Raw genomic sequence first — 12,952 nt, 5'->3', positions numbered from 1 at the left:
AAAGAGGACATGGGAGAGAGCGCAGAGAAATGAGAGTGTCTGGTTTCTCTGCGTCTCTTTCTGTTCTCCTAACGTTAGAAGCGTTGTAACTCCTGACGCTATAAAGATATCAAAAAATTTCCAACTAACAAAATGATTTGTATAAAATTTTGCATATTTTGGCAGTTGACAATTTTTGGATATCCCAGCTAGGTTTTGAGATATGAGCTCTTAAGGAGTGATACTTGAATTATGATGAAGCGATGTTTAAAGTTTTAATTATATCTCCTTGCTATTTATAATTATCAAATTGATATCAATTAACGAAATAGTTTTTGAAAGTTCTACACACTTCTTTCCCTTGTCCTCAATTCATCCTGGAAGATTTCAATCTATAATTTTCTTCTCGTGTTCCCTATATAATTTTCAATTTCTTTTCTTTTTTTTCAACATTTTGAACCCCACAATTTCTGTTCAAACTGACGCAAACTCCGTTCGCTCTGTTCAATTTTCCCCAAGTTTCTATTTCTGACAACCTGAAAAAACATGTAGTGTTTGTAGGTGACGTTCCCAAATAGATAGGATAGGAGAGTATATTAGATTGAATTGCAAAAGAAAAAAACATGACGATGACGTCGTTTTGAAATTCTATCAAAAAATGGCTTTTTTTGAGCATCCATGGGCTTATATCTATTGTTCTTTTCATAATCCTCGATTTTTTTCGTTAAAATTTTTGCAGCATTATATAATTTCTTGCAGAATGGCCGAGCCCGAAGTCCTATGTGGCTACACCGAGGAGGTCTCGATGGCCCGATTCGTCTATATCTCAATCGGCGGAGGTGTCGCGTGCATCGGATGCATCTGTAATCTCATCCTTCTCTATCTATTCACGTTCCGCCAGTTAGCCAACTCCCCTCCCCAATTGTATCCAGCGATTTTGGCGTTTTTGGATACGCTACTTTGTTTTTTCTTCCTTATGATTTTTGTAGTCGATGTCAATATGATTTATAATAAGAGTGAGGTGGGTCACACCTGAATTTTAAAAGATTTTCTAATGTTTAATGTTACAGTACCTCTTCCTTCTATTCCATCGTTATATCATCATGACATTTTGCACTGCAAAACTCGTCCAATTCCTTATCCCATATTTACTAATGCTGGGAACCCTTGAGAGGTACACATGGATTGATAATAAGCAGTGAGTCTTAAAAAAAGCTAAAATGTCTTGTATAGCTTTATTGTATGATTTTCAGCAATAAGATGGCTCTGCTACAACCAAAGTACCGCCCGTTCACTCTGGGAGGTCTTCTACTCGGCGCTATCATGCTCCGGGTGCCATCTGCTATGGCACTAACGGTCACACAATTTCCAAAGTGTGCAGATTTTTTCCGGACTCTTGCGGTGGATGTGGAGGAGTGGGCACAGGTAAATATAGCAAAAGGGATATGAGAATCAAGGGATAGTCAGAGCTGATAAACTCATTCGAGAAAAAACTTCAATTTAAGTCCAATTTGTGACGGTTATATTTCAAAACAGCGGCATTTTAAAATAGGGACATTTCAAAACTCCAAACTTTGGATACTCGGGAACGGGACAGTTTGAGCCTCAGGGTTCTAACATTTGTGAATTTTAAAACTAACTGAAAGGGGGACGTTTTGCAACTGAACGTTTTGGAATTGAGTCTTCTGAAAATCTAGAAGTTTTGAGATTTTAGAGACTATAGAATCTCGAAAAAATGATAAATAAGAATCTAAAACCCAAGACACTTCAAAACTTGCCATTTCGGATCCAGAAGTTTCGAAAACGCAAGTTTAAGGCAGAAAATGTTTCGTTATAAAACGTCTCATGACTAGTTTGACAAATTCCATTTTCCTGTTTTTCAGCTCTCCATGACTCACTATTTTTTTAACTTCAATAATTCATACCACAAATTTTTATTTTCATCAGACACACACAAACAACTAAAAGCACCAATTGGTCTATCCGAAATAAGTCATTTAGTAATGTATGACTACTACCGGGGACTCGTTCGCTGAGAGAGGCATCTAACTCAATGATGACGCTTCTTGATAGTCATGTCGTGGAGGTTGAGACGATCGGCGACCTGAAATTTGAGTGTTAGACATATAATACTTGTCAAAATGACCTGCTGTGCTGACATGGTCGCAAACCAATCCCTCTTAACTCTCTTTTTCTCATTTTTCTTTGCCTCACGCTCCTTATATTCTCGGTACTCCTTTGCAGCCTTTTTGACTTGCTCCGCGTGCTGAAAATCCTTTCAAGTATTTTCATAAAGTGAAAAGTGACTTATACCTCGGTTATCAAATAGTACCGCTTCTGGCGTGGAGGCATTGCAGAGAGGGGGATGATGAGTGAGATAATGACAAGGGAGATGAGCCAAAGATTCATTGCTGAAACTCAAAATGTTATTTCAGGAAAGCACACTATACATGGTGTACGATGTGTATGGGATCGCGTGTCTACAAACATTCTGCCCGTTTCTCTGCCTAACAGTTCTCAATTTTGTGATTGTGAGCAAGTTGGCGAAAATCGATGCTGCACAGTGCCCCACTAAAGAGATGAAAGGGAGCCCTACGAAGAGAAAACGGTCTAGAGTGTTATCATCACTCAGGATTAGCAAACTGCAGATCACTTCTACAGTAAGAAATGCGATTTATACTATGGTAGATTAATTTAGGGAAAAATTACATATCGATTGAATTTATTTACAGGTAGCAATTGTGTCAACCTATTTGATTTCCAACTCATTGCATATTCTTCTAACATTATTGGAAGTGACAAAAGCCTCGGTTTTAGTCGAGTAAGTACCAAAAATTCGGTCTAAAAGACAAAAAATGAAAAGAATAAGAGCAAAGGGTGACATAAGGTTTCAAAAAAAACTTCTGAATGTGAAGCTGGTGGGGTAGGGCACGTGCTGAGAGGGGATAGTCGTTAATATGAAATTGGAAACAGATGGTGAAGGAAGGGAGAGAATGAGTCATGGATTTTTTGAAAAGTTAAAGTTATTACTTGAGAAATTATGTATTGGTTCAGGAAGATCTGAAGGGTAGTATAGAGTCAGATGGTGGAGATCAAAAATAGACCTACATTTTTGTAATTGACAACTTTTTGATAGCTATTCACGATTTTGAGATATGTGTCTTCAAAGAACGCTAATTGGAAGAACGGGGCGGCGAGACGCAGAGAAGTCAGACACCCTCGTTTCTCGTCGTTCTCTCTCTCTTTTATTTGTTTCAGGCGACTCTTACTAATCCTTGATCTCTTAAACAACTAAAAAACCATAAAGTTTCCAATTCATTTTCCAGTTAAAAACTTGGTCATTTTTAACAGTGTGCCTCAGCTTCCCTAGTTACCCCACTTTAACGAAATTACTGTAGAGCAAATCTAGATCTACATTTTTGTAATTGACAACTTTTTGATAGCTACTCACGATTTTGAGATACGCGCGTTCAAAGATAGGCTAGTTAGAGTGGCGAGAGAGCGTGCAAAAGGGGGAGGCAGTCTAGCTTCTCTGCGTCTCTCACCTTCACTCCCCCTTTTTGGATAGATTGTCATCTTTCAACACGCGTATCTCAAAAGCTATAACAACTATCAAAAAGTTGTCAACTACTAAAATGATCTACATAAAAGTTTCTACATTTTGATGTAAAAATCAATAGTTTTGCTGCAAGGATACAGGCGTTCAAATAAATTAAGTCACCAAAACCTAAAAACTTATTTTCATCTCCTATTATTTCAGCGAACACGATCCCTACAAAGCCTCCCTGCTCTACACCCTCCTTGGCGACGCCGTCAGTCTCCTCTACATGGTCTCATCCGCAGTTCGAATACTCATTTACACATATTGCAACCCCGCAATCCGTTACCAACTATTCTCATTCCTTGGTCTCCGTTACGACCGGAAGGATTCGGATCAATCAAAAATTATCATTGCTTCCCCACTCCTTATTGAAGGACAGCTGTCGAATAGTGTTTAGTTGCATAATTATAATTTTTGCCTTACGTAATTGTTTCTAATTAATTTCATAATTACTCGTTTCATTTGGTTAGTTTTTCATTCCATTCCATTCCCAGTGCTTTATAACTCATGTGTTTGTCAATTTGCCTTTTCGGGTTTTATTTCTTCGCAATTTATTTTTTGTTGAAATTGAAAAAATGAAAAAGTGTTTAATCATGATTCTATAGCACAAAAGATATCTACAAAGAAATTGGGGGCAAATCAGTTCTTCTTCTTTTTCTTCTGATCTTCGTCCTCTTTGTCGTCTTCATCGTCCTGCAAAAGAAAATGTTTTGACACAGATGTTGAAAGAGATAAGGGAGAGAGGGTTTTTGATCAGTTCGATGGAGTGTGTAGTTGAGTTGAAAGGATGAATAGAGGTTGTGATGAGACAACAAAAAGTGGAGGACTTTAATCAATGTTCAAAATTCAGATGGGTATGGACGAATAGAAATTAAAAAAAATACCAGGGATATCATAAATTGAACATGGTGTTCCTCAGAATTTTCAATTTCATCTTGTTGCGTATCAAAATTTAACCATAAACGGAATCTACCTCAAAAATCTATTTGGAACCGTTGAACTAGACTCAATCCACACCAAGTTTTGAAAGTACTGAGTTATGTATCTCGGACTTCAGAAACGTTTTTTGTAGTTAATAGAAGGTACAAAAACTCAACAGATTTTAAGCTAGTAGAAGTCAGTATTTCTTGAGAAAAATATTCTATACTTCAGACGACGGTCCAGACTTATATTAAAAAAAAGTATTAACTACAACACTGACGGTGTGCGTGACAAAATAGCATACTTGCAAACCGAACTCGCCAAGATCTACATTTAGATGTATTTTTCATCTCACAATATTTGCGTTTTAAGCGAATTACGGACCCCCCGTGTCGGCCCGGTTTGTAAGTATGCAAAAAACAATCATTTACACGCTTGAGATCTTGAAGGCTATGCGATATAAGTTCACTTTTCAATTAAATCGTTTGAAAAACAAGATACTCACTGATTTCAACTAAAACTACCCTACTTGCCATAAATTTATTCATAGCTCCTTGTTCTAACCTAATAATCCTAGCTCTCTGTTCTAGCCAAAGAATATTACAGACCCTAAGACTATCTCCTCACCTTATCCTTTTTATCATTCTTCATATCCTTGTCAACATCATCATCCTTCTTCTCATCTTTATCATCATCGTCCTTCTTCTTCTTATCCTTCTTCTTCTTGTCTTCTTCCTCATCATCATCATCGTCCTTCTTCTTGTCCTTCTTCTTCTTATCCTTTTCCTTCTCTTCCTCATCATCATCCTTCTTTTTCTTATCCTTCTTCTTCTCCTCATCATCCTCGTCATTCTTCTTCTTTTTCTTGTCCTTCTTATCCTCATCTTCGTCATCCTCATCATCCTTCTTCTTGTCTTTCTTCTTCTTTTCCTTCTCCTTCTCTTCTTCTTCCTCCTCTTTCTTCTTCTTCTCCTTCTTTTTCTCTTCTTCTTCCTCCTCCTTCTTCTTCTTCTCCTTCCTTTTCTTTTCCTACAAAATAATGAATTTCAGAATCTCAGATCCCTGAAAACTTCTCCCATACCTTCTCCTTCTCCTCCTCTTCTTCCTTCTCCTTTTCTTCCTCCTCCTTCTTCTTCTTCTCCTTTTTCTTCTTTTCCTAAAACACAACAATTATTTTTTAATCTGATTAAAATTCAGAATGGTTACCTTCTCCTTTTCCTCTTCCTCCTCTTTCTCCTTCTCTTCCTCCTCCTTCTTCTTCTTCTCCTTCCTTTTCTTCTCCTGAAATTCAGTTAAGGTCCAGGTTTTCTGAAAATCCTTACCTTCTCCTTCTCTTCTTCCTCCTCCTCCTTCTTCTTCTCTTCCTCCTCTTCCTTCTTCTTCTCTCTCATCTTCTTTCTCTTCTTCTTCTCCTCCGACGAATCCGATGAATCCGAGTCGGATCCACTCTTGTTCATCCTCCCACGGTGGCCATGGCGTCCCTGAAAACAATCAGACGGTAAGTTGTTGAGTAATATGTTAAAAAGCTCTGCTCTCCACCGATAAAAGTATACAAGCAATAATTAGTTAATTGAAGCAAGTTAATTAATTGAGTTTATTACCATTCCTCCGTGTCTACCACGATGCATACCGTGGTGGCCGTGTCTACGCTGAAAACTCAATATTTTCCTAAAATTTGATGAATGAACTTTTTTTCTAGTTCCAAAATGTTCCAGTTTTAAACGAAATTTCTAAATTTTTGAATCCACAACTCACATGATGATTCTCTCTTGCCTCCTGAATCTTGTCTTTGATCTCCTCAACCTTCTCCATCTGAAATAATGCGTTGACTTTAATACCTTTGAATCACCGAGAAAAGTCGAAGAGATATATCTGGGTTCTTTGAAATAGACAACAATTTTAATATGGTTGTGTAGATCAAATCAAGCTCTACATTTTTAAAGTTGGAAGTTTTTTGATAGCTATTCACGCTTTCGAGATACGAGCGGTCAAAGTTGAGCGCCAAAAGGGGAAGGGAGAGACGCAGAGAAGACGGCCGCTCTCGCTTCTCTGCGCGCGCTCTCTCCCTCTGCTAAAGTGGCCTAACTTTGATATTGCGTATCTCGAAAGTGTGAATAGCTATCAAAAAACTGTCAACTAACAAATTATAGCACAGTTTTCACAAAATATTTCATCAGTTGAAATAATTTTAATAACTCTGAAGCCAACCAAGATATGAAGCTCCAAAGTTTTCCGTTTAACAAACTCACAATCTTCTCCACGCGCTTCTCCAAATTATTGCTATCCCTCTTCACTCGATGATCCACCTCAACCAATCCATTCTCCTCCTCAACAGCATCAACTCTAACCTCATCTTGACCAACTGGATAGCAGTACGCCGCGCCAATGATAGCGAGTAGAAGTATGGGTAACGTCCGCATGTCGAGTGAAGACGTGCCTTCTGAAAGTAACTTTTATAGTCGTGCCTTGTTTAGAATACAAAATCACGAAATGATAAGGTTGATATGATATGAATCAGTGATTTCAATTTGACTTGGAACAAAAGTTTCGATTCGTCAAAAATGTTGAGAGAAGACAGAAGACACAAACTTTTGAACTTTACATCAGAAGCGTCTGATTTCTGATGGTTAAAAAGTACAGTGTTCTCTCTCAAGACTACACAATTTTTCCAAAGAGCTGGGACCCCTTTTATACTATCCTGCTTGTCAATCATTCCCATTTACAAACTCTTGAACTAGCTCTGTCGAAACGTTACGAATGCTTTCGATTTAAAAAAAATAAACAACGAGACACAACGAATTTCGAGGAGTTTCCAGAGAAAGAACATTATCCGTTATGTGACACATGATGCTTGTTGTACTGATGGAATAGAGCGGTTTCTTGAACTTCATACGGACTAGAGAGAAGTTTGCTTCTCGGGGACAACTGTTCTGAATTTTTGAACTCTCGCATGTGTGGGTTATGTGAAAATAGAGTTTTGAAGAACCATACTGGTCACGGGCTGGACCAGACCGATTTCCAAATTTTCGGGCCGGGTGAAGCGACCTTTTCCCGAAAAACATTTTCAACAGTAATTTTTGACAAGGCAGCTTTTGGGGCATTTCGAGCTGTAATTCGAGTAAAGTCACGAATTAAGTAGTTCTACAGTGAATTTAGACATAAAAAGTACTTGAAAATTATTTTTGTAGTCTTAAAATTCAAAAAAAAAAATTCCACTCGGGCCAACCGGGCCGGCCCGTCAAATGACAAGTATGTGAAGAACAAAATGATAGGAAACAATTTTTAACAAAGAAAGCTGCACACATTTCTTGTGTGCAGTACTTTTTGGACATCGAGTATGCTTCGAAACTTGAAAACAACCCTTCCAATTAGGAGTCTTGATTAGTTTGTTTGCAAAATTTTGATTTTTGGTAGTTTTTGGACCTGTTGTTCTGATTTTATACACGAAACACTCAAACGTTTTGAGAACGTGCAATTTCGAAAAGTATAAAAATCCCAAACGCCCTTTAAAATGTTTAGACGTCCCTTGAAACTCCAAAACATAGTTGTGAATATTTACACGTCCCAAAAAATATTTAGACGTCCCTTGAGCCCTTTCAGTGACTTTTAGTGTTGAAGGTACGTCTGAATATTTTTGGGACGCTTCAATGTTTTTTTGGGACGTCTTAATGTTTTTTGGGACGTCTAAGTATTTTATGGGGCGTCTAAATGTTTTGAGGGACGTCTAAGTATTTTTGGGCATATTTGAAACCACAAAGGACGTTTAAATACTTTTTAGGTCGTCTCAGTGTTTCAAGGGACGTCTAAGAGTTTTTTTTTGGACGTTCGAGTTTTCAAAGGACATCTAAACTGGAATAGAGCCGAAATTTGTTATAAATTCACATGAGTTCTAATTTGATCCTTATCAGTTGCTCAATTTTCGAGCAGTACACGTACCCTGTTACAGTAATAACCATAATTCTAACAACTTTGGCCGTTTTCTGTTGAAAATGTCTAACTTTGAGAGTGTCATGGTATCACTGATAGTCCCACCAAGAAATTTTATAATGGATCATACAGATGAAAGTAAAGCTCTATATTTGTAGTTGACAACTTAAAAAAAATAATTTTTAGTCATTTTGAGACGACAGCTTAAAAATCGCAAACTCAACTGTAACTGATCGATTTGAGAGAGAAATTACTTTGTCGATATGTAACTAAGGAGCGCCCGTACAAGAAAGTTGTCAATTACAAAAATGGAACTATATTTTTGATCTGTACGATCCATTAAAAATTAAATTCGAGAAACAATCAGTATAACGATGACATCATCTCAAAGATGTCCATTTTCAACTGAAAACGGTCAAAGTTGTTGACCATCTATGGCCATTACTGTAAGCTCTGCTCCTCTGTAAGCTCTTGCCTATCTCTGCTTTTTTGAATAAAATATATATTATCAATATCGATTGATGATTTATTATCGAAAAATTATTACAGATAACCACAAATTCTAAATGTTCAGTCTCTTCTTCTATTCTTCTTCTTCTTATCCTTTTCCTCTGAGTCTTCGCTTTCATCACTCTGCTTCTTCCCCCTCTTCTTATCCTTCTTCTTGTCTTCTTCCTCAGAATCATCATCCTTTTTCTTCTTGTCTTTCTTCTTCTCCTCATCATCGTCGTCCTTCTTCTTATCCTTCTTCTTCTTATCCTTTTCCTCCTCTTCCTCATCATCATCATCCTTCTTGTTCTTATTCTTGTTCTTCTTATCCTGAAATAACCAGTTGATTATTTGAAATTTTAGCCTTCACAACAAACCCTCTTGTTCTTGTTCTCCTCAATCTTATCCTGAATCTTCTCCACCTTCTTCATCTGAAAATTTACAAATTTTAAATCTGAAAATTTTCGGCCAATAAAACTCACAACTTTCTCCAATTGTCTCTCCAACTTCTTATCACTTGCTCTCTTCACTCTCTCCACCATCTCAGCTCGATTGGATTCAGAAGCTCCGAGTACTCGACTCCGAGCATCGACTCCGATTTCTTCATCATTTTGAATTGGCCAACAATAAACCGCTCCAACAATAGCCAGAAGAAGAATCGGTAGTGTTCTCATGACGGATCTCTTGATTTTCTAGAGTTTCACCAGCGCCTTTTATATAAAAGATGGGATGAAGGCATGAACTGAAGTTATCTAATCAGTAACATTTGATTAGAAAACAGTACGTATTTTGATGGGAGGCGCACAAGGCAGAAAAGGAAATGGAAAGGGAAAACGGAAAGGAGGAAAGATCTCGGTCAGTTTTTTCAGGTGATTCATAGTTTTGAAAAAAGATGGTGGTTTTTAAAAATTTGTAAACAATGATAATGAGAAATAAAGATGACTGGTGTGGATGCTGCCCTAATCAGAACCGTCCGACTCAGAACTAGTACAAGTTAGAAGCTCTAAGGCCTCTAAGCCTATATCCGAGGGTTCTAATTAGTACCAGTTCTTATTTAAACCAGTTTTATTTCGACCAGCTTCTGTTAAGGCAGCAACAAATGTTCTCTGCAAAATACCAAGATGAAAGAGCAAAAGCCATGGTTTCGAAAATCTTCAAATTTAAATGTATTTTCTGACAAGGGAATGACCCTGAGTGTCCTCCGAGTTTCTCAACGACGTTTTCACCAAAGATAGGTTTTACCGAGACTAGAACAACAAATTCAAAGTGTTATAAAAAGGTGAAGATGCGGGCTACAAAAAAGCTAACAGGACCTTTCACCAAAACTGAAACCTGGAAATATACAAATCAAAACGTGAGAATGGACAGTACTCATGAAATCAGAAAGTGGTCATTTTCGAAAAAAGGTCTCGGGGAACCATGTCTATCCGATTTCCCGTGTTGAGTGAGATACACATACATGTTCAAATATATGGCTCACCTTTCATTTCAAAGACTTCTTTTTTCATTTTTTCAACTTTCAAGACCATTTCCACGTAAACACAGATTATGAAGTAATGTTGTAAAAACATGCCAAAACACAGTTCTTGAAACCAATATTATGTTTTGATAACTCTCTGATCGCAGATAAAATGAATGCGGTCATAGATTTTTCAACGATTTTCATGTAATGAGTACTGTCCATTCTCACGTTTTGACTCGTATCTTTCCAGGTTTTAGTTTTGGTAAATTGGTCCAATTAGCTTTTTTGTAGCCTACACCTTCACCTTTTTATAACACTTTAAATTTCATGAAATCCTTCAAAATGAAGAAAGTTACAGTGTCTCAAAGTGACTCGACTGAAAAATTTTGAAAAAAATGAAAAATAGGAAAAAAAAGCCATTAGCTGGAAACAAGCTTGTTGCACCTAAAACATATATTGTTGTTCTAGTCTCGGTAAAACCTATTTTTTGTGAAAACGTCGTTGAGAAACTCGGAGGACACTCAGGGTCATTCCCTTGTGAGTTTAAACCCTTTACGCGTGTATGAAGTCTAAATCCTTAAAGACACCTTGTTAAGTCCCAGATTTTTTGTTGAATTCAAGGTAGGCGGTGTTGGGAGAATCATCCCTTACTGAAGCAATTTTTGCAATTCTTTTCACGTTCCGTTTTTTGATCGTTATGAAACTGCAAGGCGACTAACTAACGACAAACTTTTGGGAGACTTGAAAATGCTCATTTTTGCAGTGAGAAGCCACAAAAACGCAAATAACTTTTTTCACGAGATTGTTTAGCAAAAACCGGATACAGATTTGAAGTCAGCGCAAAAATTTCCGTTCTAGTGAAATATGTCTCGACCTGTAACTCCAACTCGACTCGGGATCTTTCCCTAGTAAACGGCTCGCAACTGACATGAAACTTTTGGGAGCAACAACACTCCAAGATTTCGGATAGATCAAAACTTTTATATAATTTTCCCGGATGATTATCATTCAACCAAGCGTTGCCCATGTTTTCCGAGTATTTCAAAAGCTCTGACAGTTACACCATTTTATTAAACAATAGTTTATTATGACAAAGTAATTCAAACAGAAAACAATCAGAGAAATTACAGCTGCAAAAAACTCCATTAGTTGATTTTGATACCGAAACAGAACGTAAAAAACCGTGTCCTCAAACACGGCACGTCACTTTCTTCTTGTTTCTGAAAAACATATTCTGGTGACAAAAAAGTTATAGTATCAACTGTTAGATATTGTGTCTTAGTTAGAGCTCTCATTACTGAAAATTTCCACTGAAACCATCACTTACACGTCTTCTCATCTCTCTCTTCAACTGATGATTTGCAAGTTTTTCTTCCAAGCTCTCTTCTTTTAATTTCTGAAATCGAAACGTTTTTATTTTGAATAAATTACTTGACTACTCACTCCCAAAGCTTCCTGTTCTTTGAGACTGGTAAACCCGTTTTCATTCTGAAATTCAATATTTATAAATTTGACCTGAAAATTTTTAACTCACCTGGACAGGGGAATCCGCTTTGACTGGAATTTCAATGATCTGAAAATTTCATTCATAGGTTTTTAGTTTCATGACAAATCTAGCTCACCGTATCGTTATGGGTCACGGTATCCGTCGGTAGACAACGCCGGAATTTTGCAGACGGCGAAGTCCGAGAAATCGGGATGCATTGTATGAGACAGATGAGGCTTATAGCCAGAAACCAGATAGATAGAACCCTCATTTGAAAAGTTTCTGAAATTCAAAAAAATATTTAGAAAATTGCGAATGAGAGCAAAATCAAAAAATAATTGTGAAGCTAACCAGGAAGAGTGAAAGGAGGGAACAGTTGGTCCGCTCTTCAGTTTCGAATGACTAATGACTGTTTCACTGGACAATGACAGATCCCTCACGGTTTTTTTGATGATGCGTCAGAGGATGCTCGGAGAATGTTGTGTGGGCTCAATTGTTAAAACGGTTGGAAAGGATCGAATGATATTTATTTTTTTATAAGAGAAGATGGCGTGATGGAGTCAGGACAGAAAATGGAGAGAGATGGGTCAGTCCTCAGCTACCAGAGTTACAGAGAACCGACATGTTTTGTTGTACGGAAGTCGGAATTCCCGATAACTTTTTCAGGTACATAGGGCTTGGGATTGTTGCAAATTGGTTAAAGCCTGTCCATAATCTGGGTAACTTCTCTAGACAGTGCCAAGCTTGTCTAGAAATAATCACATATTTCAGTTTGTCTAGTTTCCTCGGATCGGTGTACCCCATGACCTAGGAACACAGAGCTCTGTAATTTTGAATCACGGCCTAAAATCCCTTTGAGAAGGCCTAACAATACAAATTCCTGGTATTTTGGATAGTGGCCTAGAATCCCTGATAGATGGTCTAGGAATCCGCATTCCCAGAATTATGAGTAGCGGCCTAAAACGCAAAACGGATAGCTCTGTTATAGACGAGTTTGTGTATCAGACATTTATTGGCACAAACTGACTTTTTCAATATGATATAAATAAGTTTTATGACGCACTCTCAGAGTCGATCGAGCATCGAT

At 37.5% G+C, this 12,952-nt stretch overlaps 6 protein-coding genes across 6 annotated transcripts; 2 read left to right on the top strand and 4 right to left on the bottom strand.

The window, feature by feature from the left end:
- Positions 1–739: 739 nt before the first annotated feature.
- GCK72_017302 (uncharacterized protein) lies at positions 740–1,428 on the top strand (the record flags this gene model as incomplete). Its single annotated transcript, XM_053732011.1, has 3 exons — positions 740–1,000; positions 1,050–1,177; positions 1,233–1,428. The coding sequence occupies 3 exons, from the start codon at positions 740–742 to the stop codon at positions 1,426–1,428; spliced, it is 585 nt and encodes a 194-aa protein (XP_053580924.1).
- A 601-nt stretch (positions 1,429–2,029) lies between these two features.
- GCK72_017301 (uncharacterized protein) lies at positions 2,030–2,388 on the bottom strand (the record flags this gene model as incomplete). The annotated part of the gene is made up of 3 exons (XM_053732010.1): positions 2,030–2,083; positions 2,126–2,245; positions 2,293–2,388. The coding sequence occupies 3 exons, from the start codon at positions 2,386–2,388 to the stop codon at positions 2,030–2,032; spliced, it is 270 nt and encodes an 89-aa protein (XP_053580923.1).
- A 41-nt stretch (positions 2,389–2,429) lies between these two features.
- On the top strand, positions 2,430–3,977 carry GCK72_017300 (uncharacterized protein; the record flags this gene model as incomplete). The annotated part of the gene is made up of 3 exons (XM_003097584.2): positions 2,430–2,663; positions 2,712–2,800; positions 3,740–3,977. 3 exons carry the CDS (start codon positions 2,430–2,432, stop codon positions 3,975–3,977), a joined length of 561 nt encoding a protein of 186 aa, XP_003097632.2.
- A 242-nt stretch (positions 3,978–4,219) lies between these two features.
- On the bottom strand, positions 4,220–6,921 carry GCK72_017299 (uncharacterized protein; the record flags this gene model as incomplete). The annotated part of the gene is made up of 7 exons (XM_053732009.1): positions 4,220–4,273; positions 5,129–5,530; positions 5,583–5,657; positions 5,708–5,982; positions 6,132–6,150; positions 6,257–6,313; positions 6,751–6,921. 7 exons carry the CDS (start codon positions 6,919–6,921, stop codon positions 4,220–4,222), a joined length of 1,053 nt encoding a protein of 350 aa, XP_053580922.1.
- Positions 6,922–8,998: 2,077 nt separating this feature from the next.
- Positions 8,999–9,591, bottom strand: GCK72_017298 (uncharacterized protein; the record flags this gene model as incomplete). The annotated part of the gene is made up of 3 exons (XM_003090084.2): positions 8,999–9,247; positions 9,295–9,348; positions 9,400–9,591. The coding sequence occupies 3 exons, from the start codon at positions 9,589–9,591 to the stop codon at positions 8,999–9,001; spliced, it is 495 nt and encodes a 164-aa protein (XP_003090132.2).
- Positions 9,592–11,524: 1,933 nt separating this feature from the next.
- GCK72_017297 (uncharacterized protein) lies at positions 11,525–12,136 on the bottom strand (the record flags this gene model as incomplete). The annotated part of the gene is made up of 5 exons (XM_003097609.2): positions 11,525–11,599; positions 11,707–11,775; positions 11,823–11,867; positions 11,914–11,952; positions 12,002–12,136. The coding sequence occupies 5 exons, from the start codon at positions 12,134–12,136 to the stop codon at positions 11,525–11,527; spliced, it is 363 nt and encodes a 120-aa protein (XP_003097657.2).
- Positions 12,137–12,952: the final 816 nt, after the last annotated feature.

The sequence above is a fragment of the Caenorhabditis remanei genome, chromosome V (assembly GCF_010183535.1).
Source record: "Caenorhabditis remanei strain PX506 chromosome V, whole genome shotgun sequence".
NCBI lineage: Eukaryota > Metazoa > Nematoda > Chromadorea > Rhabditida > Rhabditidae > Caenorhabditis > Caenorhabditis remanei.
The sequence above is the reverse complement of the archived record's forward strand: the minus strand, read 5'-3'. Positions and strand labels throughout refer to the sequence as shown.